Source organism: Guyanagaster necrorhizus (genome assembly GCF_019112545.1).
Source record: "Guyanagaster necrorhizus MCA 3950 unplaced genomic scaffold BT62scaffold_32, whole genome shotgun sequence".
Lineage (NCBI taxonomy): Eukaryota > Fungi > Basidiomycota > Agaricomycetes > Agaricales > Physalacriaceae > Guyanagaster > Guyanagaster necrorhizus.
The window spans coordinates 214292-242156 of record NW_025064911.1 but is presented as its reverse complement, the minus strand read 5'-3'; the positions used below and the strand labels follow the sequence as shown (position 1 = coordinate 242156).

Here is a 27865-nt window from a genome sequence, read left to right as displayed (position 1 = left end):
AGTAGACAATCCGTCACCTTCATTGCGGGGGGGACTAAGAGCGGGATAAGAAGTTAAGCGTTGATGCGACAACCGTACATGGTTAAGTCGACTGTAATATATACGGCACATATTCCTAATGCCGGGAACGGTAGAGAGCGCTCTATTTACAAATGGAGAAACACCAGTGTTCGAGGAAAGCAGGCAAATATTGGCGCATGCACGTATCACGGCCTGTTTTCAGTTGCAACATAAATAAGGTACCGCTGAAATCAGTTATTTATTTATTATCTATTTAAATGTTTTAATCCGAGCACGTGCTTGCAATGAGGGTCTTCGGACATAATAAATATCAATTTCCTGTTTCTTCCTTGACCGACATTGACACGGTTGAAGGTCTTCGTTTTCTCTTTACGTTTTCGGATTTGACGGTGACATCTGTACAAATTCCCTTTATTAATTAGTCGGCAGGGGATCCCCATTAACAACTCACCGACACGCTATGCCCTCGTTCTTGTCCAGGGTATTTGGACGTAAGAAGGACGACAAAGAGCCATCCGCGGGCCGTCGCACTTCGACTGTCTCCCTTCTCGAAGGAAAATTCGAGGCCGTCTCACCAAATGTGTCACTCCCGGCGGACAAGCTTCCCGAGGTGAAGGACAAGGAAAAAGGGAAGGAGATTGGCCTTGGATTGTTACGAACCAAGTCTGCTACCCCAGTACTCTCGCCATATGTCCCCTCTGAGGTTCCCCACCTTTCCTTAAACTTACCTGGGCCAAAGAATGGCGCCAATGCCCGTTCTTTAGGTGTCGTTTTCGAGGCAGATCCTGATTCTCAAATTCTTTTGTCGCAGTCCGATATTGGAGCGCGTCGGCTAAATCCATTGGAGACCCTAATATTGGTTCGCGCATGTTCTCAGGCCATCGTCGCGCGAGGTGTGTTATTATGTTATCTTCGTTTGTTCAATTGCGCATAGTTATCTGTTAGGCCTCGAAACGCCAGGTCTCATGCACCCTCACTGGTATTCGGCCAACCCGCAAGTTCAGAAACGTGTGTACAAGACCTATCATCCCACCACTATTTAACCTCACATTACAACAGGACTCATTTCGCTTTTCGTACATTCTTTGGCTCCCAAAAGCCCTATAACAACGCTCTCTCCCACTCTTTCATCGCCTACATCAGCTTTTGAATCTGAAATTGACTCTACACGCTCCCCGCATGATATCGCGGCGGTCCTAAGATGGGGCCTTAGACATCTGCAGCTGGAGGGCAATTCTTTCGGCAAAGACCAAGCTTGGTATAAGATCTTCTTCGACACCGAGAGTTCTTCCCAATATCCTCTTACAGCTTTTGCGGACAGCCTCACTCCGCAGCTTCCTCCGGCTCATCTTGAGCTATTGACTACTATCTTGGACCTCTTCTCGTCGCTCGCTGCGCACTCAGAAGCCAACAGCACTTCCGGTAGCAAGGTATCCAAGCTACTTGGCTTATGGCTCCTAGAAACCGCGCGTGCAGAGGATAGTGATACCTGGTCCTCATTTTACGCAAGATGGGAGCGTGCTGGACGGATGATGGAACACATTTTCTTGTCAAATATCAGGTAGGTTAAATACTCCTTCGTCGCATCTTTATTCTCACCAAAGTCGTGACAGACAAGAAATGGTAAAGAACAGGATGCCTAAGCGTCTCACAGAACTCGTGAAACAGTACCCCTACAGCAAGTCTCCAACTGATGAAGATCTCTTACCCCGACCATGGTTCTCAACACGACAATATGACGCCCTTTATGTCCATGTAGATACAGAATTACCCACATCCGGCCTACAAAACTCATACCATCCCCTCCGACTGATATCTGATGCTTTTAAAGCGCAGCCTGGCTCAACGGACCATATAGAACTATGGAATAGGATTAAGCAGGTCGCCGCGGAAGGTGATAACTCTTCACCTGGGAGTTATTCAACACCCAGCCGCGTATTTGCTGACGAAACCATCCGGTTCCTCTCCTTACTACCCATGGAGAGGACCACTTCTGAGACACCAACACTTAATCTTGTTGAGCCTACAAGGAAGCGATCATTCGCCCCGAACGAAGATAGAGCCGCAGTTGCAGCTGCCACTAACGGTATTAACAACGGGAAGCTACCTGATATACCATCAGTTCCCCTCTCGACGTCGATGCCTTCCTCGACAAATCATATTGGCATGGACTGGGCCCAGTTCTCGACTTCCGGTTTCCTAGAATCGCTGCCGCTCGGTTCCGCGCTTGCTTCTACCCTGATGGACTCGGACCTCGAGGTCACGGTTCCCCCGGAACCAAAAAAGTCCAAGTTGCCGACCCGACGCAACGTGCCCGAGCTAAACATTGATATAAATAAAGCGGCGGCGGAAGAAACCAGCTCGACTTCCAAAGTGACCAGCGTGTCGTCTGTGCAGCTTGATGAAACTTTCATAGACTTTTGGAACGACGCATTGGTGGACCCGATATCATCAGACTGGCCGTCCTTTGTTATCTGCAAATTGAAGGGATCATTATCCGACATTGAAATTGAGGGGAAGCGAGTTGAATGGGTAGTTCTCGAGCAGACCTTCAGCAAACCACCACCTCCCCTGCCACCAGTATCAGAGACTCACGTTTCGCCTTCGGTTGAATCGCCTGGTAAACGGCCTCGAGCATCTTCCCCTAAACCTTCCTTCAAATCAGATATATCCGGCACATTCTCTTCGACGAGGAAGCGGTTTAGCTTCTGGACTGGTGGCGATAACAAGTCGCCTACCAAGCGGAAGAACCCGAACCCCCCAAAGTCTCCCAAGATCGGTGAGATGGGCGAAATTTTGAAGGAACAGGACGGGGATACTAAGGTCAAGACCAAGGTCACGAGGAAGTCTGTGGATGTGCCGAAGGATATTCCGGAGGAACGAGAGCCAGAGGGTAATGCTTCTGGAGTGGGGGCTGCTACAACTGCCACAGCCGTGGGAGCTACTGTTGTGCTGGCTCAAGCTGCTGTTGAAGTCACATCTGCTGAATCAAAAGAAGTCCTCGCAACGGAAGTGGTCACCGCACCTGAATCCATACCAAACGAGACTGACATCTCAGTTAAACCCCCTGCACCCACATTTGTCGCTGACCCTGTTCCCGCGACCGCGACGGCACCTGTTGACGAAGTAGTCATTGCTCCTGAAGTAAAAGCCGAGGAGGCTCCTACAACAGAATCCGCTCCTGAAGCCGCCGTACCGGCTGGGGTCCCTCCTCCAGTGTCGAAGGTTGAAGACCTTGCATCGGAATCTGCGCTTGAAGTTATCTCGCCAGTCGATGCCACTCCGGTTCTGGAAGAAGTAGCTGCACCTATCAGTGAATCGGAAGGAGCTCCAGTCAGAGAGTCAAGTGATAAATCACCTCTCACCCTCGAGGAACCAGTTACCGCATCTACTGAGGAATCCACTGCTATCCCTGAGGAAAGACTAGGTTCCATACCCGTTGACGAGTCGGCTATAACTTCTGTGGAAGATCCGGTTATGGCGCAGGTAGAGCCATCGGTATTAGCACCTACTGAAGGGCAATCGGCGAACGACGTTGGCACCACTAAAGACATCGCGCCTACAGGGTTGGCTGCTACCGTTCCTATTGAAAGATTAGAACCTTTACCCGTCGACGAGGCCCCTGCACCGTCTGTAGCAGAGACACCCGTACCTGTCGAAGTAGAGCCGGTGAAAAATGGTGCTCCCGTTGAACACGTTGCAGATTCAACCGAAGAAAGTTCGGTTGTTGTCCAACAGGAGGATGTTCCAGCCCCAGCAGAAGAACATGGGCCACTTTCGCTCTCTCCACCCGTTACAACGGACGTTGTGACATCTGAGGTGGTGTTGGCACCTGCTCCTGAAGAGCAAGATGTCATTCCTGCTCAAGCCGAAGAGCCCGTCTCGCTACAGGCTGAAGAGAACGCCCTGCCCACAGTCGAAGAGGGTGCTACGGCTGTTGAAGAAAGCTCTGTCGAGATCGGAGCTACTGCGCCAGCAGAAGAGACAGTGGAAACTTCTTCGACGGATCCCGAAGTTGTGGGGAACGCTCAGACACCAATAGTTGAGGACAAAGCTACGACGCCTGGTGGCGAGTACCACTTAAAGGCAACTCCTAATGAGTCGGTACCAGCACCCGCCTCCTCAGTCATCGACAAGCCTGATGTGGCCGCCGCTGTCGCGCAACAACCCGGAGTTCTCTCTGGTGTCGAACCAGAAACTGTTGCTCCAGTCTCGGATTCCGAAGACAAGCCTTCGCCGACTGACGTGCCGTTAACAGCAGAATCCGAATATGTACCGCAGCAAGTGCCTACCGCGTTAGTTCCGGAGGAAGAGCTTGTCGAGCAGCTAGCAGTTGATGTAGCCCCTGTTCTTGATGAGCCTAGTGCTGCAGAACTTAGCGTTGTCTATACCGAGCCCCTTCACGAATCGACGTCAGAACCCCAAGAAGAGGACACGGTACCCTTGCCACCTCTTCTTGTGGTCGAGGCGGATCCGGTTTTGGTGGCGCCTCCCCTAGCTTTATCTGTTGTCGAGGAGGTCCGTGAGTCCCAGCTCACAGAACACGGCGAAATCTCCTCTCCTGATGTGAAGGCAGAACTCCCTCCTTCGGGCCCTCACGCTGTTTTGAGCATAAGCGAAGTACAGACAATAAAACAGGCCTCTTCGATGGAACATGATGCTATCCCGTCTTCGAATGGTAGTCTTTCTATTGGTTGGTCGCCAGTACTTTTTGTTTTTGTTTTTTTTCGATTTTCCTGACTGGTAATCTGCAGACGTTGGAAATGCCGTCCTCGAGAAAGGAGACACGAGTAGCCTTAAAGTCCAGCCTTCTGATTCAGTGACCCCTCCTGGCTTGTACAACACTCTTCCTCTCGAAACGGAGAGGGTTGATCATTGTGAGCATGAATGCCTATTGTTCTTTCATTATCTAATTAATGCACTGATAGCTCAAGAAAACGATCATCCGCTGGACTTGTAATTGTTACCCATTATCACAATATGACCATTGGACGATGATACTCTCTCCATCTCATCCATTTATTCTCATCTTTATAACATTTTCAAGCGGGAGAGTATCATTTTTGTCTGCTCTTTAGTATAGCTTTTTAGCAATTCTCATCTTTGACGTTATGCACATGTTACAATCACTTCGCTTTTTGGTTATAATTACTCTTGCATATTTCACCTACGAAATTTAAGTTGCTTAGGTAGATTGGTTTGGTTTGGAGATAGGGCGGCGACGGTTATGCATTCTTCATAGTCTATTTTCGCACATCGTCATAATCAGTGGAAAGGAACATAAAAGGTATATGTATTACAGCAATAAGTAGATCACAGTGCAATTTCGACGTCCAGTCTCGCCAGGTAGGAGTATACGTCCGGGGACATCCGATATTTGAGCATCCCAGCGAAGACCATCAACGATCTGGATTTCTTTCTCACAGCAGTCAGGGTCTTGAGACAAAAGTTCAGTGCGTTCATTTCATTTTACCAAAAGAAAAACATACCATATGCCTCGTAGCATCGGGAACGAGGGACCCCTTGACCTTTTGATGAATACCAGCGAGAGCATCCATTGTTAGGGTAATGTACGTCGGCAGATTTCGTTGTAAAGAGTCATGCAACTCCTTGAATTCTTCGGCCCTACGTGTAATTTTTGCCACGTCTCCATCTAACGGAATAAGGTCCGTTGTCTCCATGCACTTGAAAGGGGAAAACGCATTATCAGTATTGCTCAGTGTGACACCGAAAAAAAACCTACTTGAAGCGCGGTCTCGGGCCGACCAGCATGCTTAGCGTCGACAGCCTCCCGGATCTTCAGCAGCCGTATTACCGCATCCTTATCTTTCCCAGCAGCTCTGTTTGTCCGCTCATAATGCCGCACAATGTCAGCTGCCGTCCTCTCAATGGTACGCGCCTTCTCATCGGGACTTGGGCGTGCGATCGTACTACCCAAAGCCTGGGCAAGACACGACATAACCGTAGAGTAATCCCCTGCCAAATTGTACAGCTTTATAGCTTCAGATATCCGATCATTTTCTTCCGAGTTTTTGGCGGCACGAATTAGGATCTGTTCGTTGTACTGCCGAAGATCGTCTAGTTTCAACAAGCTCGCTCCTTGCTCAATGACACCATTCTATTGACAAGGTAAGTCAGCAATAAGGAGCCTAGGGCAATAAACACATACGAATCTTGAACCGTCGGGTCTGAAGCCTCCAACAAGCTCCTCCCAACCAGGACCGCTGTTGCAAAGGACGATTATACGCCGTACAAGTTCCCAGGCGTTCTCCATCTGCTCCTTTCCAATTTCGCCTTGGTCCGCGGTTAAGCACACACAATATACATACTGCAGTGCTTCCTTGGCATCCATTTTGACGAACTGCCTCATATAGCGCCATATTATTGTAGAGATGCTCAAAGCAGGAGGGGACGAAGGAGGTAACGATACTAAATGTAACGACTTTTAGCTCTGGATAGTTTAATATTAAAGATATGAACATACATGGAGTCATTTCAGAGGTTTCTGCGCGGGGGGGCACCCGGAGGAGGCCATGGTAGGCGAAGGCAATAGCAAGGTGGACTGCTTCAATCTCCGTTTCCTGGTCCTCCCAAAGAGCCGCAACAGCCTTAATATAAGGATCCCGTCAGTAACATACGATGTCAGGAACGATGAGACATACCCGCTCAAACTGTCCACACATAACGAGGACACTCGCCCAGACTCCCTTCCTCGAACTGCCATCGAATTGTCTCTCACCATATCCAAGTATCACCTCAGCGAATCCGCGCAATCCACCGTCTTCCTCCTCCTCAATCTATCGAAATTATATTAGATTGAGTGAGCATAGGCGATACGTCCTAAGGCCAACGTACCATGGCAAGCTGGAACCACAACCAGTCCTCCGTCGTTGTGGTAACGTGGGGAACACTCCGCCGCGTCGGTTCTAATTTGCCCATGAGTTTGTAAAGCGCAAGTTTGAACGGATCCGTTGCAGCTGAGTGCAACATGTGAGCATTAAACACGGATTGCAGATGATCTCGGTGAGCTTTAGGAAGTCTGTGGCGAGAAAATGTTAAACACAAAGATCACCATAAAGTGGAATGTCATTACCTCCGGTCTGGTGACTCAACCCATGTCCTGAAGTGACTGACGAAACTCACTTCACGTCTTTCAATGGCTTGCTGGAACTGTACAGCCTCGTCTAACGCCTCATCCAAATGGCCCGTTCGAACAAGGTAAAATAATCGCGCCCACAATGGTTGCCCAGCCACAAGCTATAGTGAACGTGAGCAAGGGAACATACGTATATCAGGTAACACACCTCAATCCGATCTTCCCATTCTCCATTCTTGTAGTATCGGACAAATAAGAAAGCGCGCACTTTGTTTGATATACTAGGGTCGCCGCCCAAGAGTGCCTCTGTAGGCCGCGACTGCACTGTCCGATCCATGACATCCCAATATTGCAACTCTAGGGATTCTCGTGCTCCTTTTGTGATTTGTCGTCGAAGAGCAATGGCATCTCGAGACTCTGGATCCCCTAGATACGCTCTTGCATATTTCCGTTCAAATAAGGGGGCATTAAGGATATGAGCGCTTGCATGTTCAACCGGAGGCAGCGCAGGTGGCTCAGCAGTTATTTTCGCCAAGGTTTGGAATGTTTGGGCCATTTGTGCGGAACGGGGCTGTAATTGATATGAAGACTAACAGATGTCCAGAGGAATAAGACATACGTCGTTTAAAGAATTTGCTACGTCCATGAAGGAGTGAACGATTGGGAATGAAACGCCGCGCAAACGGGTAGCGTTGAGATCGATAACAACACGGTCATAGGCCATCATCCTGTTTTGCATTTGCAGCGTGACGCTTGGTGTCGAGCTCGACTAAACGCTACATCAGATGACAGGAAATCTGACAAAACGGACACACACAATGAGACTATTCTTCCCATGGAAGCTCTTTTTTAGCTCGATGACGGCCTTATTTTCAACATTAACGCGTCCTCCGAGCTCCTCAAAGACGCGTTTTTTTTTGGCTTCCCAGTCTTTCCTTGTCCGTTCTTCAAGCATACGATAGAAATCCTCCTGCGTTTCCCGTCGTCCTTCCTCGATAGTGGAAATCAATGTCTGTTCATGTGCGTGGCGCAGATAGCCCGCTACATCTGTGTCTTGAAGTGGCTGCAAAGGTGAAAAAGTGGTTGAGGCATTGAGATGCGCTATGGAACTTGACAAGGCTGAGGCATCTACGCGTGCTTGTGCAAGGAGATAATTTCTATCAAGTTTCTTGAGTCATTGCTATACGAGACAAGAATTTCACCGACGCGCGATCAGCATCACTCGAGCTCTCTGGTTGTCGTGAAACGAGCCTGCGAGACTGGGCTTCTATCTGGTCTAGCGAGAGGTTGACTGAAGGAAGTTCCGGTCTTGACAAATGTGAAGTGAGCCCTTTCGATGCCGTTAACAGAGCAGAGAGGTCAAAGGCCATTGCGTCCAGTTGATGTGTCCCCAGATAGCTACACGCCATTAAAGCGCTAAATGTTAGAGAAAGAGAGCGACATTACCGCTGCTATAACAGAACGAGGCTCGAACACGGCTCAAATGGACCAAGAATGGACAAAGGTGATGGTGGCAGAAGGACAAGGTATATTTATCTACTTCTTCTGTTCGAAACACTAGCACAGCCACATAATTTGACTTGTCAAACCAAGTACTTTTCAACGTCACCATAAATCATGGCAGAGGCTTGTATGAAAGTAAGCTTTTTAAAAAAGCAATTCTTTCCCTACGCCGAATGGAACTGATGGGGGTATCATACCCAGAGTCACTTTTATGGATGGTCGTGTCTAATGATATTCTCATGCCATCCCCCTGTTCCGACTCCGCGTCTTCTGTCAATGATCCGTCTGACATTTACTTGAAAATGTAAAGTTGCTTCTACAAAGCCAGTGGAAAGGGACGATCGGAAAGAAGATGAACGTGAAGACTGAAATCAAGAGTAGTAGCTTTGATGTCACTTTGTAAAGGAATGGTGCGCTCCGACCTCGGCCCCACATATCAAGGAGTGTGAAGGAAAGTCCAGGCTGAACGACGTCACGTCACACTTGAGAACACAAGTTCTGTATTTCGAATTGAAGGCTACTTTAGCGACTTTGGTATTGCCGGTTGGAAGCTTTCTACGTCATAGCAGGAGCGTGTTGAGCCGGAATGCCAGAAAAAGTGTCGACTTCATTATACTTCCATTGACCCAGCGGATTCTAGAACTGGCAAAAAGCTCTGCCTCCAGAGTATACCCAGATTCAAGATATGGGGTACGTGCCCTATGTCGTTACTACTTTTCCTGTCACTAACATCTTCCCGCGTTATCAGGGGGCGAATCTTAAAGTAGCATCTGAACAATATAATGAACATACCCCGATAAGAATGTCAAGTTAGACCAGTTCGGTCCGGAGAGATACTATCAGCGGTCCGAACAGATGTTCTTCTATATGCAGCTTTGTATATAGGTCTGCAGTTGTCTAGGATTACCCATCTGGTTTCCATGTTCAACGCCGTCCATACCGAGCTCAAATCCAACTGGTCCTGGAAGCAGCGAGACCCCAAGGTTCCCGTCGTCGAGGAGGTCGCGACGACAGGCTGGCGTTCTACACAAGCGTATCCGTCCGAGATACACGTCGAGTTATTGAAAAACAATCTCATTCCGGATCCGTATCGCGGATTTGCTGAACAAGAAGTGCAATGGGTAGGAGAAGTCGAGTGGCTGTACAAGTGCACATTCGATTTCAAGCCGGGGGATGGACGACACACTCAGGCTGAACTGGAATTTTTGGGCTTGGATACGGCGTGCGACGTCTATCTGGTAAGTGCTGAATGCTGAATCACCAATTACGTGCTGCCATCACAGCTCACGTACCCACAACAGAACAATGAAATCATTCTGGAAACAAGCAACATGTTCCAGACCCATGTCGTTCCCATCATACCGACGGCCTCTATAAACACGCTTCTTCTACACTTTAAATCGGCCAAAAGGCTTGCCAAATCCCTTCAAGAGCAGCATGGCAAAGTGCGCGCAGGGTCGACAAACCTTGGAGATCCGAGCAGAGTCTACGTCCGTAAGGCTCAGTACGATTGGCGGTAAGCGCACCTCGCATTTCGTCGCATCCACCCGCATCTGATATATTGTAGTTGGGATTGGGGACCCGAGTTAATGACATGTGGACCATTCCGGCCTGTCATTCTGAGAAGGTATACAGCCAGGATTGGGAACGTGTGGACGCACGCATCAGTCACTGACACGAATAACGCGGCCACGAGATTGAAAGTAGATGTGGACGTTCTCGGCGTCGCGGCGTTACCGACATTTATCAAAGTAGCATTACGGGATGCTAAAGGGACTAAGGTCGAATTGGAGGAACTCTCCTCCAATTCTAGATCTGTCGACTGGCGGTTTGTTCCCGGCCAAGTGCAATTGTGGTGGCCGGTGGGCTATGGAGACCAGGTTCTCTATCGCGTGGTTATAGAACTGCTGGGTCCGGTAGGTTCAACTGCACGCACTTCCTATTTTTTTTCAGGACCTTATCAGTCGGTTAGAATAGAGATGTCATCGATTCGAAGACAATCCGGGTTGGATTTCGCAACGTCAAGCTTATACAAGAGGAGCTCGAGGAGCCTGACCAATATGGCACTGGGACGACCTTCTTGTTTGAGATTAATGGCGTTAGGATGTTCATGGGCGGTCAGTCTATTCAGTTCACAGCCTTAGTAAAGTTCTTATGTTCTTCCCAGGCTCAAATTGGATCCCGGCCGATAACTTTTTGACGACGCTCACTCCGGAACGTTATCGGGCGTGGCTTACGCTGGTGCGCGATGGAAACCAGAACATGATTCGCCTATGGGGCGGAGGAGTCTATGAACCAGACTGTTTCTACGATATTTGCGATGGCCTGTTGTATTTTTCCTGTTATCGTTATTCTTGCTCATCATTATGTCAGAATTGGGAATACTCGTCTGGCAAGATTTTCAGTTCGCATGTGGGGTGTACCCAGCATACGAAGAGTTTGTCGCGTCTGTTCGCAAAGAGGCCGTGGACAATGTAAAGCGACTAAGACATCATCCATCAATAGCATTATTTTGTGGAAACAACGAGGACTATCAGATGATCCTTCAATGGGAAGGTCAGTCTACTAATCGATTTGCCCCTCTCTGTCACAGTACTAATATCACGTATATCTCGTAGATGTGAAATCATTTCCTGCTATCAAAATTTACGAAGACGTACTCCCGTCTGTGGTCGAGGCTTTATGTGATCCACCTATCCCATACCACCGCGGATCTCCATATGGTGGACAAGGTTGGGACACAGCAGATCCGACAGTCGGGGACATTCATCAGTGGAACATTTGGGGAGGTAAAGAATTGCCATACCAGGAGTACGACCAGATGGGTGGACGATTCGTCAGCGAATTCGGAATGCCGTCTTTACCGTCAATGCGCACGATCGAGTATTGGATGGACGGCGCACCAGCCCAAGAATGGCACGCCCAAAGTGCGTTGATGGCGCAGCATTGTCGTGCAGGAAGTTATGAGAGACGTTTCGCCATCGCAATGAATGAAAACTTCAGAGTGACCGAGGATTTAGAAACGTATGCGTTTAGGACACAAGTTATGCAATCTGAAAGCGTTGGCTTCGCGTATCAATCGTGGAGGAGAGGATGGGGTGGTCGCGGAAAGCAATATACGTCCGGCGTCTTAGTCTGGCAATTGAACGACTGTTGGCCAGTCACTTCGTGGGCTATCGTCGATTATTTTGTGCGTTATCTCTTTCATCTCGTCATATTTCCAAGTTGACATCTATTCAGTTGCGTCCCAAGCCAGTTTATTACACTATCAAGCGACATTTGGATACATTCGCAATTGGCCTCCTGCGCAATGTCACGAAGAACCGTCCCAACGACCGACCACGTCAATTCTATGACTTTGGAGGATTCAGAGCTGTCGGTGCGAAGCTGGACATTTGGGCATCCAACTCTACTCCGAAAAGACGACCTGCTACGTTGAAATTACAGTTTGTGGACCTCAAAAGTAATTGGGCCGCAACCGAGGAGCATAAAGTCGTTCTCCTTCCTAATCAGTCGACCGAGCTAATATCTATTACTTGCCCTGGGCAACACGCAACCGTTGTCATCGGTGCACGGCTCTTAGATGATAGGTCTGGGAAGGTCCTAGCACGGCACGTCGATTGGCCCCAGCCGTATAAATATTTGACTCTTCCAGACCCAAGATTGAAGGTAACCGTGGCAGAAAACAAACTCAGATTGCAGGTCGAAAAGCCAGCAAAGTGCGTTTTTTTGACTACGAAATCGAAGGTGACATGGAACGATAATGCGATTGATTTGATGCCGGGAGAGGAGAGGATTATCGAAGCAAACAGGTTGATCGACAAGAACGAGTTGCGTGTTGCATATCTAGGGCGTGAGAAGGCCTTTTCTATTCCATAGTACTGGCTTCGAATAGATCAGTATGTTATGGTCTGGGTAGTACAGCAACTCGTCTTAGTGTTTCTTAGTCGACGGTTAACATCCAGCGGCGGGAAAACGCCTGTGACAGACTGAAATTACCGTATACGATTACCAACGCAGGTATGATGGGTACCAAATACTATGCACGTTACAGTATTTTCCAAGGTTCGGCGTGATTTGAATACTCAAGTAAAGCCGTCCTATCATTTGACAGTGACATATATTCAACACTCTTCGTATCGCGCAAACGCATATACTGATCGTTGTTACTTAAGTTGCAAAAGAGGGTACAAACAAATTCAATGGACCATACATGGTAACCAAATGCCCAGTTGTCACTCCTTCGTCGAACTTGGGTGTGATATGTGTTCGCTTATCTACGTTCAAGGTTGAGATCTGATCAGGACTACTAAACAGGGTGGAAGCAGAAATTTTTCACATCGCTGCTCAATCACATTTGGATAGGAGGAACATGAAGCTAAGGCTGAGCTAACACTTACGATAGAGCTAGTTCAAGACAGATACTTAGTTACTATCAATAGGTTGGAAGATACATTCAGAACTTACGAGTCCATAGCACAGAGGGAAGCTTTGGGAAAATCGGGCATTTCAACAACCAAGATTGGCGGCGTTGAGTGCCCGATTTGGTGGCCGCCTTTACCAAACAAGGACAACTTCGACGCGTCACGTCCGACAACAGGCATAACTGCGACCACCATGGCTGAAATGGCCGTTGATGCTCCTAAGCCTCCTAAGCTCGTTCTGGATGATTTTATTGCCGCTGCGCTGTCTGGAACCCCTACCGAGCTGCACCCATACTTCGAATCGTTTCGAGCTCTACACACACGAAAGTGCGTTTTGTGCACTTGGAACCACAGCAGATAACTTTACGATTGTTTAACAGGCTATGGCATCAACTAACACTGAAACTTTTCCAATTCTTCGACCACCCTGCATCGAAACCGTTCCGAGTTCATGTGTTCGAGCAATTCGTGCGGGATTTCGAGAGTAAAATCAATCAATTGAAGCTCGTTGAGATGGGTGTGAAGGTGTCGAAGGAGATCGATAGTATGTTTTCATCTTCTCAACTCATTTCCGAGCCTTAAGGGCGTCTTACTCTTTGCTGTCAGATCCCCAGGCCCACTTAACGTTCCTGACCTCGCTGCTCTCTCGAATTGACACGGAGAAGGCGAAAGAGGCTCATGTCTTGCTTCTTGCAACAATCGCACGTGCAAAATTGCTGTATGGTGACCTCGAGGGGACGAAGACTGACATGGATACGGCGTGGAAAGTTCTCGACAACCTTGAAGGCGTAGACAATGGTGTCAACGCGGCATATTACCTGCTAGCTGCTGACTATTACAAAGTGAATTTAAGATGCTGCGGTCTAGCCTTATGGGTATTGATATTGTGCCTATAGGCCAAGGCAGAATATGCGCCATATTATCGGAATTCTTTGCTATACCTTGCATGTGTTGACCCCGCGACGGACATGACACCAGAAGAAAGGTTGGTGAGGGCTCACGATCTGAGCATCTCTGCGTTCCTAGGTGACAGCATCTACAACTTCGGTGAACTCGTGAGTTCGACGCTATTTCGTCGTTTTTGTTTGTATTCTCTTACTCACGTGCAATTGAAACAGTTGATGCATCCTATACTGGATGCGCTAAATGGCACACCTCACGAATGGATCAAGAAATTGCTTTTCACGTTCAATGAGGGAAGTATAGGTAAATTTGAGGCCTTAGCTCCCCTGTTCCCGCAAGAGGTACGGGTTTCCAGCCCTAGATTTTCCGTTATCGTGTATCGATGTCGTTTTTCAGCCCATCTTGCAGGAGAACTTCCCCTTCCTCCGACAAAAAATATGCCTCATGGCACTGATAGAATCTGTGTTCAAGAGGCACGCTGATAATCGGACGATGAGCTTCCAGATTATCTCAGAAGAGACAAGATTGCCCCTAGATGAGGTTGAGCATCTGGTGATGAAGGCGTTAAGGTGAGTTCTACCTTGGCCCTCGGCAATCTCTCTTCTGCTAACATGCTGGGTCCAGCCTGAAGCTCGTTCGCGGGTCCCTCGACCAGGTGGATCAGAAAGCCCATATCACCTGGGTGCAACCTCGTGTTCTTTCTAGGGAGCAGATTAGTGGTGTTGCGAAACGGTTAGAGGAATGGGTGAACAAGCTGAGTGCAGTCGAACAACGTATTGCTCCCGAGGTGATGATTGCCTCATGAATTCATGTAATGTTCCAATGTACTGTGGTCGTTCTTCTAGAAGATCTTAAGTTTACTGAATGCCCTGGCCGTGCTGCGCTTCATGACAATTCACAGCGACAGCGAAGTGGAACGTAAACCACGTGGAAAAGTGTACATTTCATCGGAAGCGAAATTTTGGAGGATCTTTGTGAGTAAGCAGAATACAATTATAAGGTATTCTTGGGGTCAACCCGAGAAAAGCATAGGAAGGAAATACTTATTGGTGGAAGAAGAAAACACGTACTAGTAGTGAGTATTGAGTACTGGCCCATGGGACACAGTTTCCTACTTGGGTGCCGCCCATGCGCCGTGCGGCAACTTCCTCTCTTACCATCTTGACCGTACTCTATCTCATCAATATCTGCCGCGCAGAGGTGCAGCAGCAGCAACGTGTATCAGGTCAGATTGCGACCTGCAGGAGGAATCACAGCCTCAAGGAGCTAGATTATCTTATATTTCATCGGAAGACCGCACTCTTCATCATAGTTTTTTCGTTTCGCCCTTTCGTTTCGCATGTCGAGGCCTGGAGGGCGACGTGATCACTCTGTCTCGCTCTCTACGACGGCCACGATCACCGTGACGGCGATGGATACGTCCACAACGACAACGACGGCAACAACTGCTGCCACCACTTCTTCACTACCCTTGACAGCAGAATTTTCTTTCAAGGCGCCGTTCCCAGCTTCATCTACGTCAACCTTTCACGTTTCACCACTGAAGCATCGCAGGACCTCATTGGCGCTGCCTTCATCTCCTAAACTCGTGCCAGCATTTAGCTTCCGTGATGATACGAGCCTCGAATCTCATGTCGCTGAGACCTGTCTCGTTCCAGAGAAACGTGGCAAGCTGAGGAAGATATCGGCGGATGCGGAGAGTGATGACTGGCAGCAGGCGACGGAGAAGAAGCTGAGGAAGAAATGGTCTGCAGAGGAAACGCAGATGCTTGTTGACGGGTGCAACAAGGTGAGTGTTCCGCCCCTTGAGTCATTGATGATGGGCGCTTATTCAGCTTCTAGCATGGTGTTGGGAACTGGAAGGCAATTCTGAGTGATCCTGACCTCAAATTTGATAACCGTTCCCCAGTTGACCTTAAAGACCGGTGAGTATTCGTTTTTACGACCTTCGGGGACAGGGTGTCTTTTGTGGACAGCAGACGGTCCGACCTTTCATTCCTGCCGCGATACTCCGGTGTTTCGAAACAAGATGAACGACGGGTCCTTCTCTGTTACCATGGGACGCGTTGTCATTGCGTTTTCACGACCGTGTTTACTGCTGGAAAGAAAGGTGTCTCGTCGCTTGTCCATGAAAGTCTACTCTTCCCCGAAGGAACATCTTTCATAACTGTGTAGCTCATGTCGCGTCCAGATTTCGTACATACTTTCCTGATGCCTATAAACAGCACTACCCCAATGCGCGCACACATCTTTCTAGCAAAGTTCGCTCTACTCTCCCCGATGGCTCCTCTCTCTTTGAGAAAACGCGCAGTAAAAAGCGGCGGCCTTTCACTGAGGAAGAGGACCGCGCTCTCAAGGCTGGCTACGAGAAGCACGGCACGATCTGGGCAACTATTGTGAAAGATCCCATCTTTCAAGAGCAGAATCGCCGGTCAACAGACTTGAGAGACCGCTTTCGGAATGCGTTCCCGGAGCTGTACATGGCCGCTGGCTACAAACCGCGCAATGCAGCAAAGAAGAAGGGTGCAGACAGCTCAAAGGTTCTCATTCGAGCTGCGACGGATGACCAGCTTTCCATGTCGACGTCGGGTCCCAGTATGCACCGGCGAAAGAGGAGGAACACCAGTCAAGGACTACTTCGAGGAGGGACGAAGAGTGTCCCCCAGAGTACGGCCCCTTCTGAGGATGAGGCTAGTTCCGGTGGGGAAGAGGATGATCCAGTTGTAAAACCATTCAAGCCCATTGGAACGTCCGTCATGACTATCAAGAAGGCCGCTTCGACTGTTCCTTCGACCAATCTTCTTCCTGATGATGATGATATGGAGTTGATTCCCTTCGACCCTCTCCCTGATACATTCACTGCCCTTGCGAACTCATCTCAATCAGAGATTGACTCCCAGTCCCAGGCCTGGTCTTCAGGACTCGATACTCCTGTTCACTCTTCACACCATGCCTGGACAGGGTCCCCAACGTCGTCCCATATGTCTGATTATCTTTTGAGTTCCTCTCATTCTTCGCCCTTCCAACACCGTAGGAACGAAGCGGTAGTAGGTGGCATTGGCATGATTGGGAAAAGCGCTTGGGGAACACAAGATTGGTTCTCAGCGAATCCGCGTATGGATTCTAGCGGGAGTGGAACATCATCTTCATCTTATCTTGAGAACAGCTTCTCGCCTTCATCACCGTTCTCCTTTAATCATCTCAACTATGGAGTAGTGGATCGATATGATCTTGTACCTACTTCATTCTCCCAGGATTTCAATTCCGAGGTCGGGTCATCATCATTGTCTGATGAGGTGTATCCACCCCGAAGAGAATATCATTCGGATTACGCTGGAGATCTCATTTTCAGTACGCGAACACAATCGCAATCCTCGTACGATTCTTCTTCATTCACTTTCGGGCTTGGGCTCTCTGGTATAACCCAGTCAACTGGTATACACCCTATGCAACTCCATACGCCGGCCTTACCGGGGATTGATGAGATCGAGCTCACGGGCATATCGCTAACCGACCAACCCGACAGTCTTCCTATGGAAGATTCACTTCTACCGCCCGACGTCGCCATGTCTCCCGAACCAAAGGACGAAGACGCCTCATCATTCCTAATGGAACAGCGATTCAGCCTGGATGATCTTGTTGATCTTTCTCGTGAGCTGCACACGACCCCACCCGGAACCCCTCAGACACGCTCGCGACACCGATCAACCATCAATCAGTTTGGGGTCCACGGCCGATCGATATCTGTACCACCATCCGAGCGCATGACTGTCCATAATCACTTGTCGGCCCGTCCCGCCCAAGTTCATACCAACCCGCAGCCCGAATTACGTCCATTTTCCCCCTTCGCCACGGGCCACCAATTCACTGCCTCTTCCCCATTACCTGCGCCTCCTGCACCCCAGTCGTTTTCCTCCCTGTTCCCCTCTTCTAGCTCGTCCTCCGTGAATCAGGACATCTCGCGAACAGCGAACGACATCTACGACTTACCGTTCCTTGATTTGCATTACCATTATAATACGCAGGGATTAGACGCATCTGATCATATGGAGTCGCAGAACCAGAATCAGGCGTTGGACTTGGCCCAATCGGTGGCTTCGTCGACGGCAAAGAATCAGACACAGCACCCGACTACCCCGTTGACGGTGAAGAAGGTGTTGAGCAATGAAAGTGTTCCACAGGCTCTTGAAGGACTCGAAAAGGTCAAGAGTTCTGTGGAGCCTAGGCATCACCGTGGACACAGCGCTGTGGTTTGTCCGCAGGATCTGGTGCTGAAGAGCGAAACCAACAAGCGCAAGCGGTCGAGTTGGGATGGGGCGCATTCTTAGGATGCATTTCTCTTTTTCGCGAACTTTTATTTGGCATTTTCATTATTCGTTTTGTGCATAGTTATCATCTCATCATTATCAGACCGTCTCGTAGCATACATTACTTTTTTTGTTCTTCAATGGATCTCACAATGCAATGGATAGGAATGTTAGACTGACGCTTTAACTGCGACCCATCGCCTTAGCAACGTCGATGTTTTGTCGCTGCGCCACGACGACATGATCAGGTCTTCGTCGTTATCAAGGAATGCTAGCGTATAGCACCTCCAGAACGAATGTAAAGTCGTTATGTATTCTCCGGTGATTGGCATTGCTTAAGAGACTCGGAGGGCTTCCAAAGCAGACATCAGTATGTCAATATTGAAGAAGGTCGGTCTCTTTGAGAGCTTTCTTTTTTTTAAAAAAAATTCTGCATTCGATTCTTCACGACGATGATAATGCCAAATTGATAACTTGATATATTTCGCCCCCGATATCACATAGATAACAATATATTAACACGGGTCGGGAGAGAGCTGCTTATGCATGCCTCCCGCGAGCGGAATTCCAGAGAACCTACTTCCCCTTGGAAATCGAGGCTCGAACGGGGAGGGTGGGAGGATCGAAAATCGGTAGTGACGGAGTTCAGTAAACTGTCGGGCCGGACCTCCGCCGGTGACCATCATTTACTCTTTGCTCCATTTTCTTAACACACCACAACACCTTTTACATTCAAAAGCTGAACACGCATACCATTGCAGATCTTCCCGTAATGTAATTCCCCCAACCTGACCCCTATACCTCCCCATTCGAGTTCCTTCTTTTTAGTAACGATACACCTAGAAGAGCGTGAAAGAGTTTCTAGACGACCATCTCAGCGAGCTTTCCAAACAGGAAGAAGCAATATCCCATGTCTCTGCGCTCTCACATTGACTGGAAAATGAGCGGCGCCACCTGCAAAAATACGTTACTGTTCACCAAGCCATTATGTATTTGGTAGATTTACATTCATTGTGTTTACTATATCACTCTCACATCGGTTTACATGCTGGATAGGATTTGTTAGAATGCAAATACAGAAAAGATTGAATATCCACGTTCTTGTTCTTGTTCCGGATTTGACTGAGTTTCTACCATTATGCAGCGGTGGCGGGTCTTGATAGATACCATTATTGCATCCGGCTTTCCTAAAGGTGCCGTGCCGAGATCAGATGTCCCCCAAGTGGCTTCCGCAGAATATCTTGACAAGTTATTACTAGTTGCGAGAATCGGTGATAAGTATCCTGCCTAACTGCCTCGTCGTTATCTACCTCTTCGGTTCTGCGTCAACGGCCGAGGGATAAGCGAGTGTTGCTCTGCCCTAGTCAATGCACCGGCATGTTGCCGCACAGCTAAGACACAATGCCAATCCTCCTTGTTCCGCTCGTAAACTTGAATTCATGCTGTACACCCAAGACGCCGCCGCCGCTAATCCTCAGTTCGAACTCGATTGCAATATCGGTCATAGGATGATGATTGACGACCCTTCTCGAGAAGCGGCGAGTTGTTTTTATCTTCTTGATATCGCGTAAGGCAGAAAGAAGGGGGGCCGCTTCCAACGACAGTGTTTGCTGAGCCCCGACGTGAGTGGGTTGCTGCTGCCATCGGTGATTGCATTGAATGGCATCGCAAGCATGAATCTACGAGTGCCAACACCGTAATGAATGCCAACTGGGCTTCCAAGTTGGAACTAAAGGTCAAAAGTTGAAGGTTTCGAATGGGCTACGGGAAAGCTCGAGCCAGATGGGCCAGACGTTTTACATCGCGTCGGTGTCATGTCTCATTGTCGCCAGAGGATATGATCAGTCTCTCGAGCTTCATTCTGACTTGAGAACTCTGAAACGAGATGTGAGAACGACAGCATGGAGAGATAATGCCAACAGAGATTTATCTATTTGTTTGCTTTGTGGTAAGACGCTACCGTATCTGTAAACACTCAAAGTAGTAAAATATTGCGTAGCGGTAATCCGACCATCCATTGGGATGACATCGGATTCCATAGTCTAGATCTGGACGCCTGCGAGGGAATATCCATGTCAGTGATGAAGACCTTTCAAGTGTGTACCGCCAGCCGTACCGTTCCCATTGTAAGATATGTCTAACCCATCCTCTTTGAACGTTCTCAAACGATCGAGGAGACCGCTTTCAACAATCTCAAGACTGGTTGTTATCGCCACGCGCCGCAACAAAGTATCAGGATGCCATCGAGCCTCGATGAAGGCCAAAAGTGGGAAGAGGAATGATCCTGAGTGTATTTGGAAAGTTCTATGAGGTTCCAAGGCCAGAGTGAAGGAGTATAGTCGCGGAAATAAATCGGTAGAAAGCTCATACATAAGGGAGTAATAGTTTTGTCCGATGAAAGGTATGGAAAGGTTAAGATGCTGGAGGTTGCCTGAATGAGTAGAAAACTGACGGAAGATATTTACCGGTCTCTCGACATCGAAGATGGTCGCTGAAAGTGTTGAAGTAGCACACCCTCCATGTCGCTCTTACCTTACATAATCGTAGCTACCAATACTGGAGATCGAAAGTCAACGCTTACCAGCTTTTGACCTTCGACTCCAGACCTGGCTTTCCCCGCTGCGCTACGCAACCTGCTCTCAACAGAAAGTGCCTCCAATGCTGGACATATAAGATATTGGATCAAATCAATGTCTTCGATATTCAGCGAGCGCAGAGTTTCATGAGTGACATTGGTCAAAGACATACCACCTATATCGCGTGTTGGAACGCACCAAGTTATCGTGTGGCTTTCGAGCTGGGTCGATCGAGATAAGAAGGTGAGGTGGTCGCCGACGGTAGCAGGATGATCGTCTCGAAAATGAGTGATGTCGCCATGATGGTCGGAGATAGGAATGAGCAACAAGATAAAGGGTAACATCGCGGGTATTTGGAGCCAGGAGGAACGGTTCCAGTGCTTCTTCGGGTAATATATCAAACTGGGATGGTGCAAGATGGAGGCGAAGGAGTTTTGATAGATGGTGACCGTTGATTTTTCTTACATAAGGAACGAGGCAGGGCGAGATGGAAAAATACACATCCTTCCAACGATACGCCGGATGAGCTGTGAGTCTGTGGCCAAAGGGATACCAGTCAGAGAATATCTGATAGACAAATCTCTCTGTCGCGATAAGTCCAGAGCATCTTCCAGAATAGCGGGAAGATCTTTCATTCCATCTCCTAATCTTTTAAGTTGAGGATAACCTTCCATTGACAAAGACGCCCAAAGTTCCGCACAAGAGCGTGAAACGTCTCGCCAGCGTTGACAGACACGGCATAGAACCCACGGAGTTTGCGACAGGTCAAAAACGGGGAAGAAATCTTCCACTGCGTGTTGAAATATCTCCATCAAGAGTTCCGAAGGGAAAGTTCGAAGAGGAGAGAGAATTGATCGGTAGGCGTCAATAAGCTGTTTTAGATGAGCTTCTTCGTCTTTATCATACCCCACGGACGCGTCTAACTGTTCGATACGATCAGAGGCAACATGTAGCATCTCCGAGATGTGCGTGTACTCTGATTGTGAAGGGGGGTCACTGCTGCGGAGGAGATACTCGAACGTGGGGCAATCGGCAAGGACCGGGCCGATGCTGTGGCACTGAGTAGATCCAAAAAAATCGCTATGATTTTTCAGAATAAATCTGGGTAAAAATGAGAAGGACATACCTAGGCGTGGTGATGTCCATGTAGTAGTTAGCTGAAAGCTAGCGGCCCGAACTTCCGGCATGTTCAATTTGGTCGCACAGCCACCCGGGCCAAGTCAGCTGCAAGATGTAACTCTGTATTTGATAGTCTTCTAAATGGTTTTACATGCAAAACTGCATTCCTTCAATGGATTTCCTTCTTGACCTCCACATTTCCCCCTTCAAATCCCTTCTTTTTACCAATGATACACCATCTGATCTAAAGGCAAAGAGCATGAAAGAGTTTCTAGATGACCATCTCAGGGAGCTTTGAAAACAGGATGAAGAAATCGCTCGTGTTTTTGCACTCTTAAATCAACTGGAAAATAAGCAGTGCCGCCTGCAAAAGTACATCACTGCTCATGAAGCCCCTATCTGAATATTTCCCCTTGAGATCCTTGCAGAGATATTCATGCAGATGCTCAATGATCATTATGATGTCTTTGACATGAAGCAAGGCCCTTGGGCTCTTTGACATGTATGTTGCCATTGGAAGGATGGCTCACAATCATGTCCTGGTCTTTGGGCTTCATTGTCTATTGAATCCCCTCATCTACAGCCTGAGTGCCATTGCTCAGACCTCTCTGACATCCTTAAGAATGTATTGGCCTTAACTGGTGACCAGAAGCTGGAGGTCAGGTATTCCTTGCAGTCACTTATCATAGAGGATGGCATTACCTTTAGCTTGAAAGCACTATGGGATGATGAAAAAGATAGTTTTTGGAATATCTTGCAGCATCTGCTCGACATGTTGGTCCATCATTCCATGCAGTGGAAGAGTGTGAGTTTCATACTTCCAGTCCAATTAGGTCATAGCCTACAGAAGGCAAAGGGAAAACTCTCGTCATTGGTCAGCTTTGACTTCTCGGCTTGCAAACGATTGAGTATAGGTGTGCAATTTGATAGTGAAACAATTGACATGTTGTCTGTTCCACCAAAGCTGCAGGATTTGACTGTCACTAACGTTCTCAGCAATATGTTGCCATCTCTTTTTTGGTCTCAGATGCACTATCTAAGCCACGGTTTCGTGATTTCCACTGAACACCATTTGTGTCTTCTTGGCGAAGCACCGCTGCTCAAAACTTACATAGCGGATTTCTGGAAGGAATACGAACTACATTGTACACACAATTTTTTGCGCCAGTTGGAGTTGGCTTTCCCATATTCATCCCGAACACTCCTAAATTACCTGACATGTCCCTCCCTCAAAGAGCTTTCCTTGGTCCTCCACAGGCTGGACTATATCTCACAGACTCTGTATGAAATTGGTGATCATTCTGGCTGTTCTCTGCTCCAACTCTCTGTGGAAACCAGATACATCAGTGATCTAGGGTTCCTAGATTCATTGGTGGCAAAAATGGATGGATAGAGTCATGAATTGTTCCCCGGACTGAATGTTTTTAATATGACCATCGATTACTCTGGTGAGGACACCCTGTACATACTCGACGGCATCATAAATATCATAAAGGCACGCTGGAATGCTGGCACTTCCACCAGATTATAGTCCTTGTCCTTGATCATCAAGGAAGGCTACCGGGCAAACTCAGGAATCGAGGATAAACTCGACATCCTCCGGCAGTTCAGAGATGAAGGTTTAGATGTTACTTTGATAACGAATGGTTTGTGCTTCATCTACATGCATTGATGGTGATACCATTAAGATTTATTTAACATAGGCAACCAAGAAATGTAAGGATGCCGCCAAAATCTGAGGGCAGAGCTGGAGACCCGGTATGCATGCCACCAAATCATTTCTATTCAAAGTGCATAAAGTGTATAATTGTAGTGTCATATTCCCCGTCGCTATGGTGTCTTCAACAATTGTAATATGTCTTGCATGGGTCAACACGGCCGTGAAGGGACCTCCAAGAACGCGTAATATACTGGAGCACTTGACAACGTTATTCAACCATAATCTACGATGATCAAGAGCGTAATGCCTGTTCTATGCAGGCAGTTAAGGCCCGCTTTCACTAGAAAGGTAGAATCATGCCGCAGGACCGCTGGATAGTCACTTTCAAATCGCACCATTCTGGTAATCTCGTGCCATTAAGCACAAACTCCCCCAAAATGATAACAATACAGTGCAGACGTATGTGTGTTTTATTTATAACGTGCAGTTCCGTCCCCTCCTCCCCAACACAATAATGATAAAACAGAAGACGATAATCGTCACGAAGCCGAATGGTTTGCAGGTATCGCCAAGGTGTCCAAAAAAACCGCCCTCCCTTCCTTTTCACACCGTCGACAAAATCGACATTCCAATCCAAATTGATGTACGAATATAGACGCGAGTTATTCACGTATTAAGAAGCCGAATAATAATTCTGTGCACGGAACTGTAAATAAGACGACATCCCTGGAATCAATGGCAAACTCACTTCGAAAGATGAAGCGTGAGGGCAAATGCTCTCAAATGTGCCATCATGAGATGACGCAGCCGCTTGTTGAAGCAGTAGACGAAGCCTCGTTGCGAGGTAGCATGTCTCTGGCGACGTTGCTAACCGCTGCCTGGTTGATGATGATGATAGCTGAGCACTCTTCGAAGCAGTCCATGATAGTGAGGATGAGTTATGCAGGAAAGCACTGGTTGCAAAGGTGAATGATGGAGCGAAGCTGGGGTGATGGCAGTGAACTCGACCGACTTTTATACAGGCCTTTGACAGCTACGTTATTGTACTCGCTGTCTCAGCCCCGACGGCAAAAGTTTATTGTGTCGTCCCAATGTAACCGCGATGCGTCCCGGGTCAAGTCTAGAAATAAGTATTAACAATAACGAGCGTGGTTTGACCGTTACCTGCCACCTAATAAATGCCGCTTTGACAAAAAGAAGGGGAATCGGTGCCTAGTCGGGAGCCTTGCCCAAGATGGCAAGTCATTCTGGCCCCGCGGGTGCGCATTGTTACATGAAGGGCAGGTCATCATTTCTGATATCCAAAGACAATAAAGACGGCAATGCTATTCCGAGAACCGTTCTGACACCCTGAGGAACTGTCAACGTCCTCACTCATCATCCATTTCCCCTTCAACGGTATTGCCCATGTCGAGCTTCCTTTTACGTCCAGGTATCGCCTTGCCATCACCAAAGCCTACGCCCGCCTTCCTTCGCAGCACCTCGAGATCCTGTTCAGCTTCCTCAGCCCACTCCAGTACCAGATGCCGACCCAAAAGATGAGTGTGACGCAACGCAGCATACGCATTTTCGGCCTCCGCTCTTGAAACGAAATCAAGAAAGGCAAAACCACGCGTGCGAGAGTCAAACTTCTTTGGAAGGCGGACAGATTTCAGCTGTCCATGTGAACTGAGCAAAAAGACAATAAGTGATACAATTCGTGATGCAAACAGGGGCGGCACTAACCCGAAAAGCTCCCGGATATCTTTCCGTGTTGCCTCGAACGGTACATTTTTCACGATCATCTTAGTCGTCCGACTCTTCGAGGTGGTATTGTCTTTACCGCGCCCCTCGTCCTCCGCGCCCCGGCCGGCAAACTTGATGTGCAATGCATGCCCATCCAAAACAAAACCCTGCATGCTCTTCATCGCCTTCCGAGCCCCTTCAACGTCTTTGAAACCCACAAACCCATAACCCATGCTCAGCCGTCCATCAGGACGCTTAGGGTCAGGCTTGGTCTGCACACGGGCAAAAGAAAAGGAAGGTAGGTTGCGGAACATCTGATTAAAGCGTTCTGTTGACGTAGAAAATGCCAGATTCTTAACAAATAGCGTCGAACCTTCGGAGAGAGAGGGCTCTCCTGCGTCGGCATCTTCAGTCTGTTCGGGAATAGTGATGGCATGAGAGGAGGAAACGTGAGTCTTCGACGCAGTCGCAGCAGGTGGGGCATCCGAAAATATACCGAGGGGGCCTTTCTCCAGGTAAACGATGGAATTGCCGAGCCGACGGTACGCTACAGCGCGAAATGCCTGGCTCGCTTCGTCGGACCTGTCAAAATCAACCACCGCCATCGTTCCCGCAGGAGGTACAAGAACGCGCGTAAGTGTCCCATGAGGCTCGAATAGCTGTTGTATCTGATCCTCGCTTGTTCCATAAGGAATATTTTTGACGAGGATAGTGGTCTCTGAACGAGCCCGTGATGAAAAAGATGATAAGACAACCCCCTGAGATTCAAGATATGATTTTGTTTCCTGAATGATGTGCGTTTCTGCGAGGGCAAGTTTGACGGCGGCATTGTCCGACGATTCTGGGTTCAATATGTCGGATTTGGCGATGTTCATGCGGTCAGCAATAGATGAAGCCACCGCGTCGCTCTAAACAATAAATATCAGCCGGAGATATGGCGGAATTAAGGGATAGGTGTACATTCATGTAAAGCATACTCCAATTAAAGTCTTTGCTGGCGGCAGCCTTGCGCTTTGCATTCTTCTCGTCCTTTAGAGTTCGTTTCTTCCCCCCTGCTTCTTCCACTTGATACGCACCCTTACGGTCGACCGCAGCAAGGATATGCAGCAGACGACCTTGGAAGGACTTTCGGTCTAAAGCCTTGTAGGCAGAGACAGCGTCGGCAGCCCGTGCGAATGTGACATATGCCAACCCTTTCGATTGTTTTGTCTGCGCATCAAGAGGTATGTGAACCTGTCAAAACAAATTATATGAGTACGCAGCACAGATATCGTAGATCATATCAAGGAGAAATTCAGACAATTATATCTACTATCGGTTATCCCAAAGAAATCAGCATTCTCGCATGTCTGATGTCCCTATAACAGTTGTCATCCTGGTGTACAATAGAAATGACCGTACCTGCGACGAAAAGAAAGTTAGCACGAATTATGATGACAAACACACGATAAGAGAAGATAAATCAGAAGAATTTCTACTATCGGTTTCCCATAAGGATCAACATGCTCCTGAGAGTCTGATGTCCCTATTTATATTGTCATCTCAAAATACGCAACCCAGAAGACGCTGCAGGAAGAGATAATAGATTCTCACCTGAGAAATCTCTCCATATCCACCAAATAGTTCCCAGAGCTCGGTATCTGCGCATGAGAAAGCAAGATTCCGGACAAAAAGCCTCGATGTTTGTAGTATAGTATCCTCTGTCGGATCTTTCGGGGCCTCAGGTAAGGCAGGCGTCGTGGATACCTATTCAATAGTGAGCGCACAATGCGTGGAGTACACGGAACTGAACAATAACCTCGCCATCCGGAGCTTGCTCCTCATCATCAGACTGCTCGAAAACTCGTTCTTTTTCATCCACTTTCCTCGACAGGTGCTGCTTCATCCACTCCAAGTCCGATAAGCCTTCCTGGTTCACCGGCTCAGCATCAGGCGCATCCAGGCCAGGATCCTGCATATCCACGTCCAGAGTGTGTGAACTTGTCGACGCCTCTGGCTGTGCTTCATTAGCCCATGAGGGACCCTTCTTCGTCCGCGGCTGCATGACGTCCATGAACTCGTCCAAACGCGGCTCTTTCGTTGACTTGGCTTTGTCCTCTTTCACGGCCGCCTTCGTAGTTGACTTCTTCGCCTGCTCAGATGACATATTATCCGGAGGGTCTAGTCGTGGCCGTTTATTAGGTCGAGGAGCTGGCGCGTCCTTGGCACCCTAGAAACTCCAGTCAAATGTCATTTTTCCTGGCGCAAAAAGAGACGAAAATGGTAGACTCACCTCGATAACATTGACGAATATTCGTGCGGAGTCAATGAAGGTTTTGTCGAACCATTCCTTCGCAGCTGAGGCCTCTTCATCTGTCTTGTAACCAACGAAACCAAATCTACGTGAAGTCCCATCTTGCTTGTGAGCGACTTTGAGGTCAGTAAGGGTACCCTGAGGGCAGCCTTTCTGTTCAAAATGCTTCCGAAGGCGCTCGGGCGTGATGTACGATGGTAGATTCTTTACAATAAGACGGGACATCGAAAACAGCAAA

At 48.2% G+C, this 27865-nt stretch overlaps 7 protein-coding genes across 7 annotated transcripts; 4 read left to right on the top strand and 3 right to left on the bottom strand.

The window, feature by feature from the left end:
- Positions 1 to 348: 348 nt before the first annotated feature.
- BT62DRAFT_955226 (uncharacterized protein) lies at positions 349 to 4859 on the top strand. Its single transcript, XM_043188331.1, has 4 exons — positions 349 to 914; positions 967 to 1029; positions 1081 to 1582; positions 1635 to 4859. The coding sequence occupies exons 1-4, from the start codon at positions 482 to 484 to the stop codon at positions 4759 to 4761; spliced, it is 4125 nt and encodes a 1374-aa protein (XP_043035565.1). The 5' UTR covers positions 349 to 481; the 3' UTR covers positions 4762 to 4859.
- Positions 4860 to 5065: 206 nt separating this feature from the next.
- Positions 5066 to 8637, bottom strand: BT62DRAFT_936418 (nucleoporin-interacting protein NIC96). Its single transcript, XM_043187118.1, has 13 exons — positions 8564 to 8637; positions 8324 to 8515; positions 7935 to 8274; positions 7737 to 7886; positions 7326 to 7688; positions 7115 to 7278; positions 6877 to 7060; positions 6684 to 6818; positions 6506 to 6629; positions 6191 to 6450; positions 5765 to 6139; positions 5511 to 5705; positions 5066 to 5457 (listed from the first exon to the last, which is right to left on the bottom strand). Exons 2-13 carry the CDS (start codon positions 8485 to 8487, stop codon positions 5335 to 5337), a joined length of 2577 nt encoding a protein of 858 aa, XP_043035564.1. The 5' UTR covers positions 8488 to 8515; positions 8564 to 8637; the 3' UTR covers positions 5066 to 5334.
- Positions 8638 to 9540: 903 nt separating this feature from the next.
- BT62DRAFT_1041282 (glycoside hydrolase) lies at positions 9541 to 12499 on the top strand (the record flags this gene model as incomplete). The annotated part of the gene is made up of 8 exons (XM_043178428.1): positions 9541 to 9858; positions 9922 to 10136; positions 10188 to 10536; positions 10593 to 10737; positions 10788 to 10967; positions 10994 to 11176; positions 11239 to 11810; positions 11861 to 12499. 8 exons carry the CDS (start codon positions 9541 to 9543, stop codon positions 12497 to 12499), a joined length of 2601 nt encoding a protein of 866 aa, XP_043035563.1.
- A 747-nt stretch (positions 12500 to 13246) lies between these two features.
- BT62DRAFT_906943 (PCI-domain-containing protein) lies at positions 13247 to 14752 on the top strand (the record flags this gene model as incomplete). The annotated part of the gene is made up of 7 exons (XM_043183655.1): positions 13247 to 13371; positions 13425 to 13588; positions 13651 to 13919; positions 13941 to 14099; positions 14163 to 14288; positions 14344 to 14516; positions 14572 to 14752. The coding sequence occupies 7 exons, from the start codon at positions 13247 to 13249 to the stop codon at positions 14750 to 14752; spliced, it is 1197 nt and encodes a 398-aa protein (XP_043035562.1).
- Positions 14753 to 15091: 339 nt separating this feature from the next.
- On the top strand, positions 15092 to 18435 carry BT62DRAFT_974076 (uncharacterized protein). The gene is made up of 3 exons (XM_043189145.1): positions 15092 to 15736; positions 15790 to 15872; positions 16139 to 18435. Exons 1-3 carry the CDS (start codon positions 15287 to 15289, stop codon positions 18273 to 18275), a joined length of 2670 nt encoding a protein of 889 aa, XP_043035561.1. The 5' UTR covers positions 15092 to 15286; the 3' UTR covers positions 18276 to 18435.
- A 334-nt stretch (positions 18436 to 18769) lies between these two features.
- BT62DRAFT_1079596 (uncharacterized protein) lies at positions 18770 to 21988 on the bottom strand (the record flags this gene model as incomplete). Its single annotated transcript, XM_043179506.1, has 11 exons — positions 21957 to 21988; positions 21296 to 21910; positions 20836 to 21232; positions 20792 to 20801; positions 20371 to 20745; positions 20215 to 20302; positions 19938 to 19983; positions 19705 to 19891; positions 19565 to 19645; positions 18970 to 19115; positions 18770 to 18907 (listed from the first exon to the last, which is right to left on the bottom strand). The coding sequence occupies exons 1-11, from the start codon at positions 21974 to 21976 to the stop codon at positions 18770 to 18772; spliced, it is 2103 nt and encodes a 700-aa protein (XP_043035560.1). The 5' UTR covers positions 21977 to 21988.
- A 2991-nt stretch (positions 21989 to 24979) lies between these two features.
- Positions 24980 to 27852, bottom strand: BT62DRAFT_1010845 (RNA-binding domain-containing protein; the record flags this gene model as incomplete). Its single annotated transcript, XM_043177698.1, has 5 exons — positions 24980 to 26242; positions 26295 to 26567; positions 26928 to 27080; positions 27133 to 27543; positions 27607 to 27852. The coding sequence occupies 5 exons, from the start codon at positions 27850 to 27852 to the stop codon at positions 24980 to 24982; spliced, it is 2346 nt and encodes a 781-aa protein (XP_043035559.1).
- Positions 27853 to 27865: the final 13 nt, after the last annotated feature.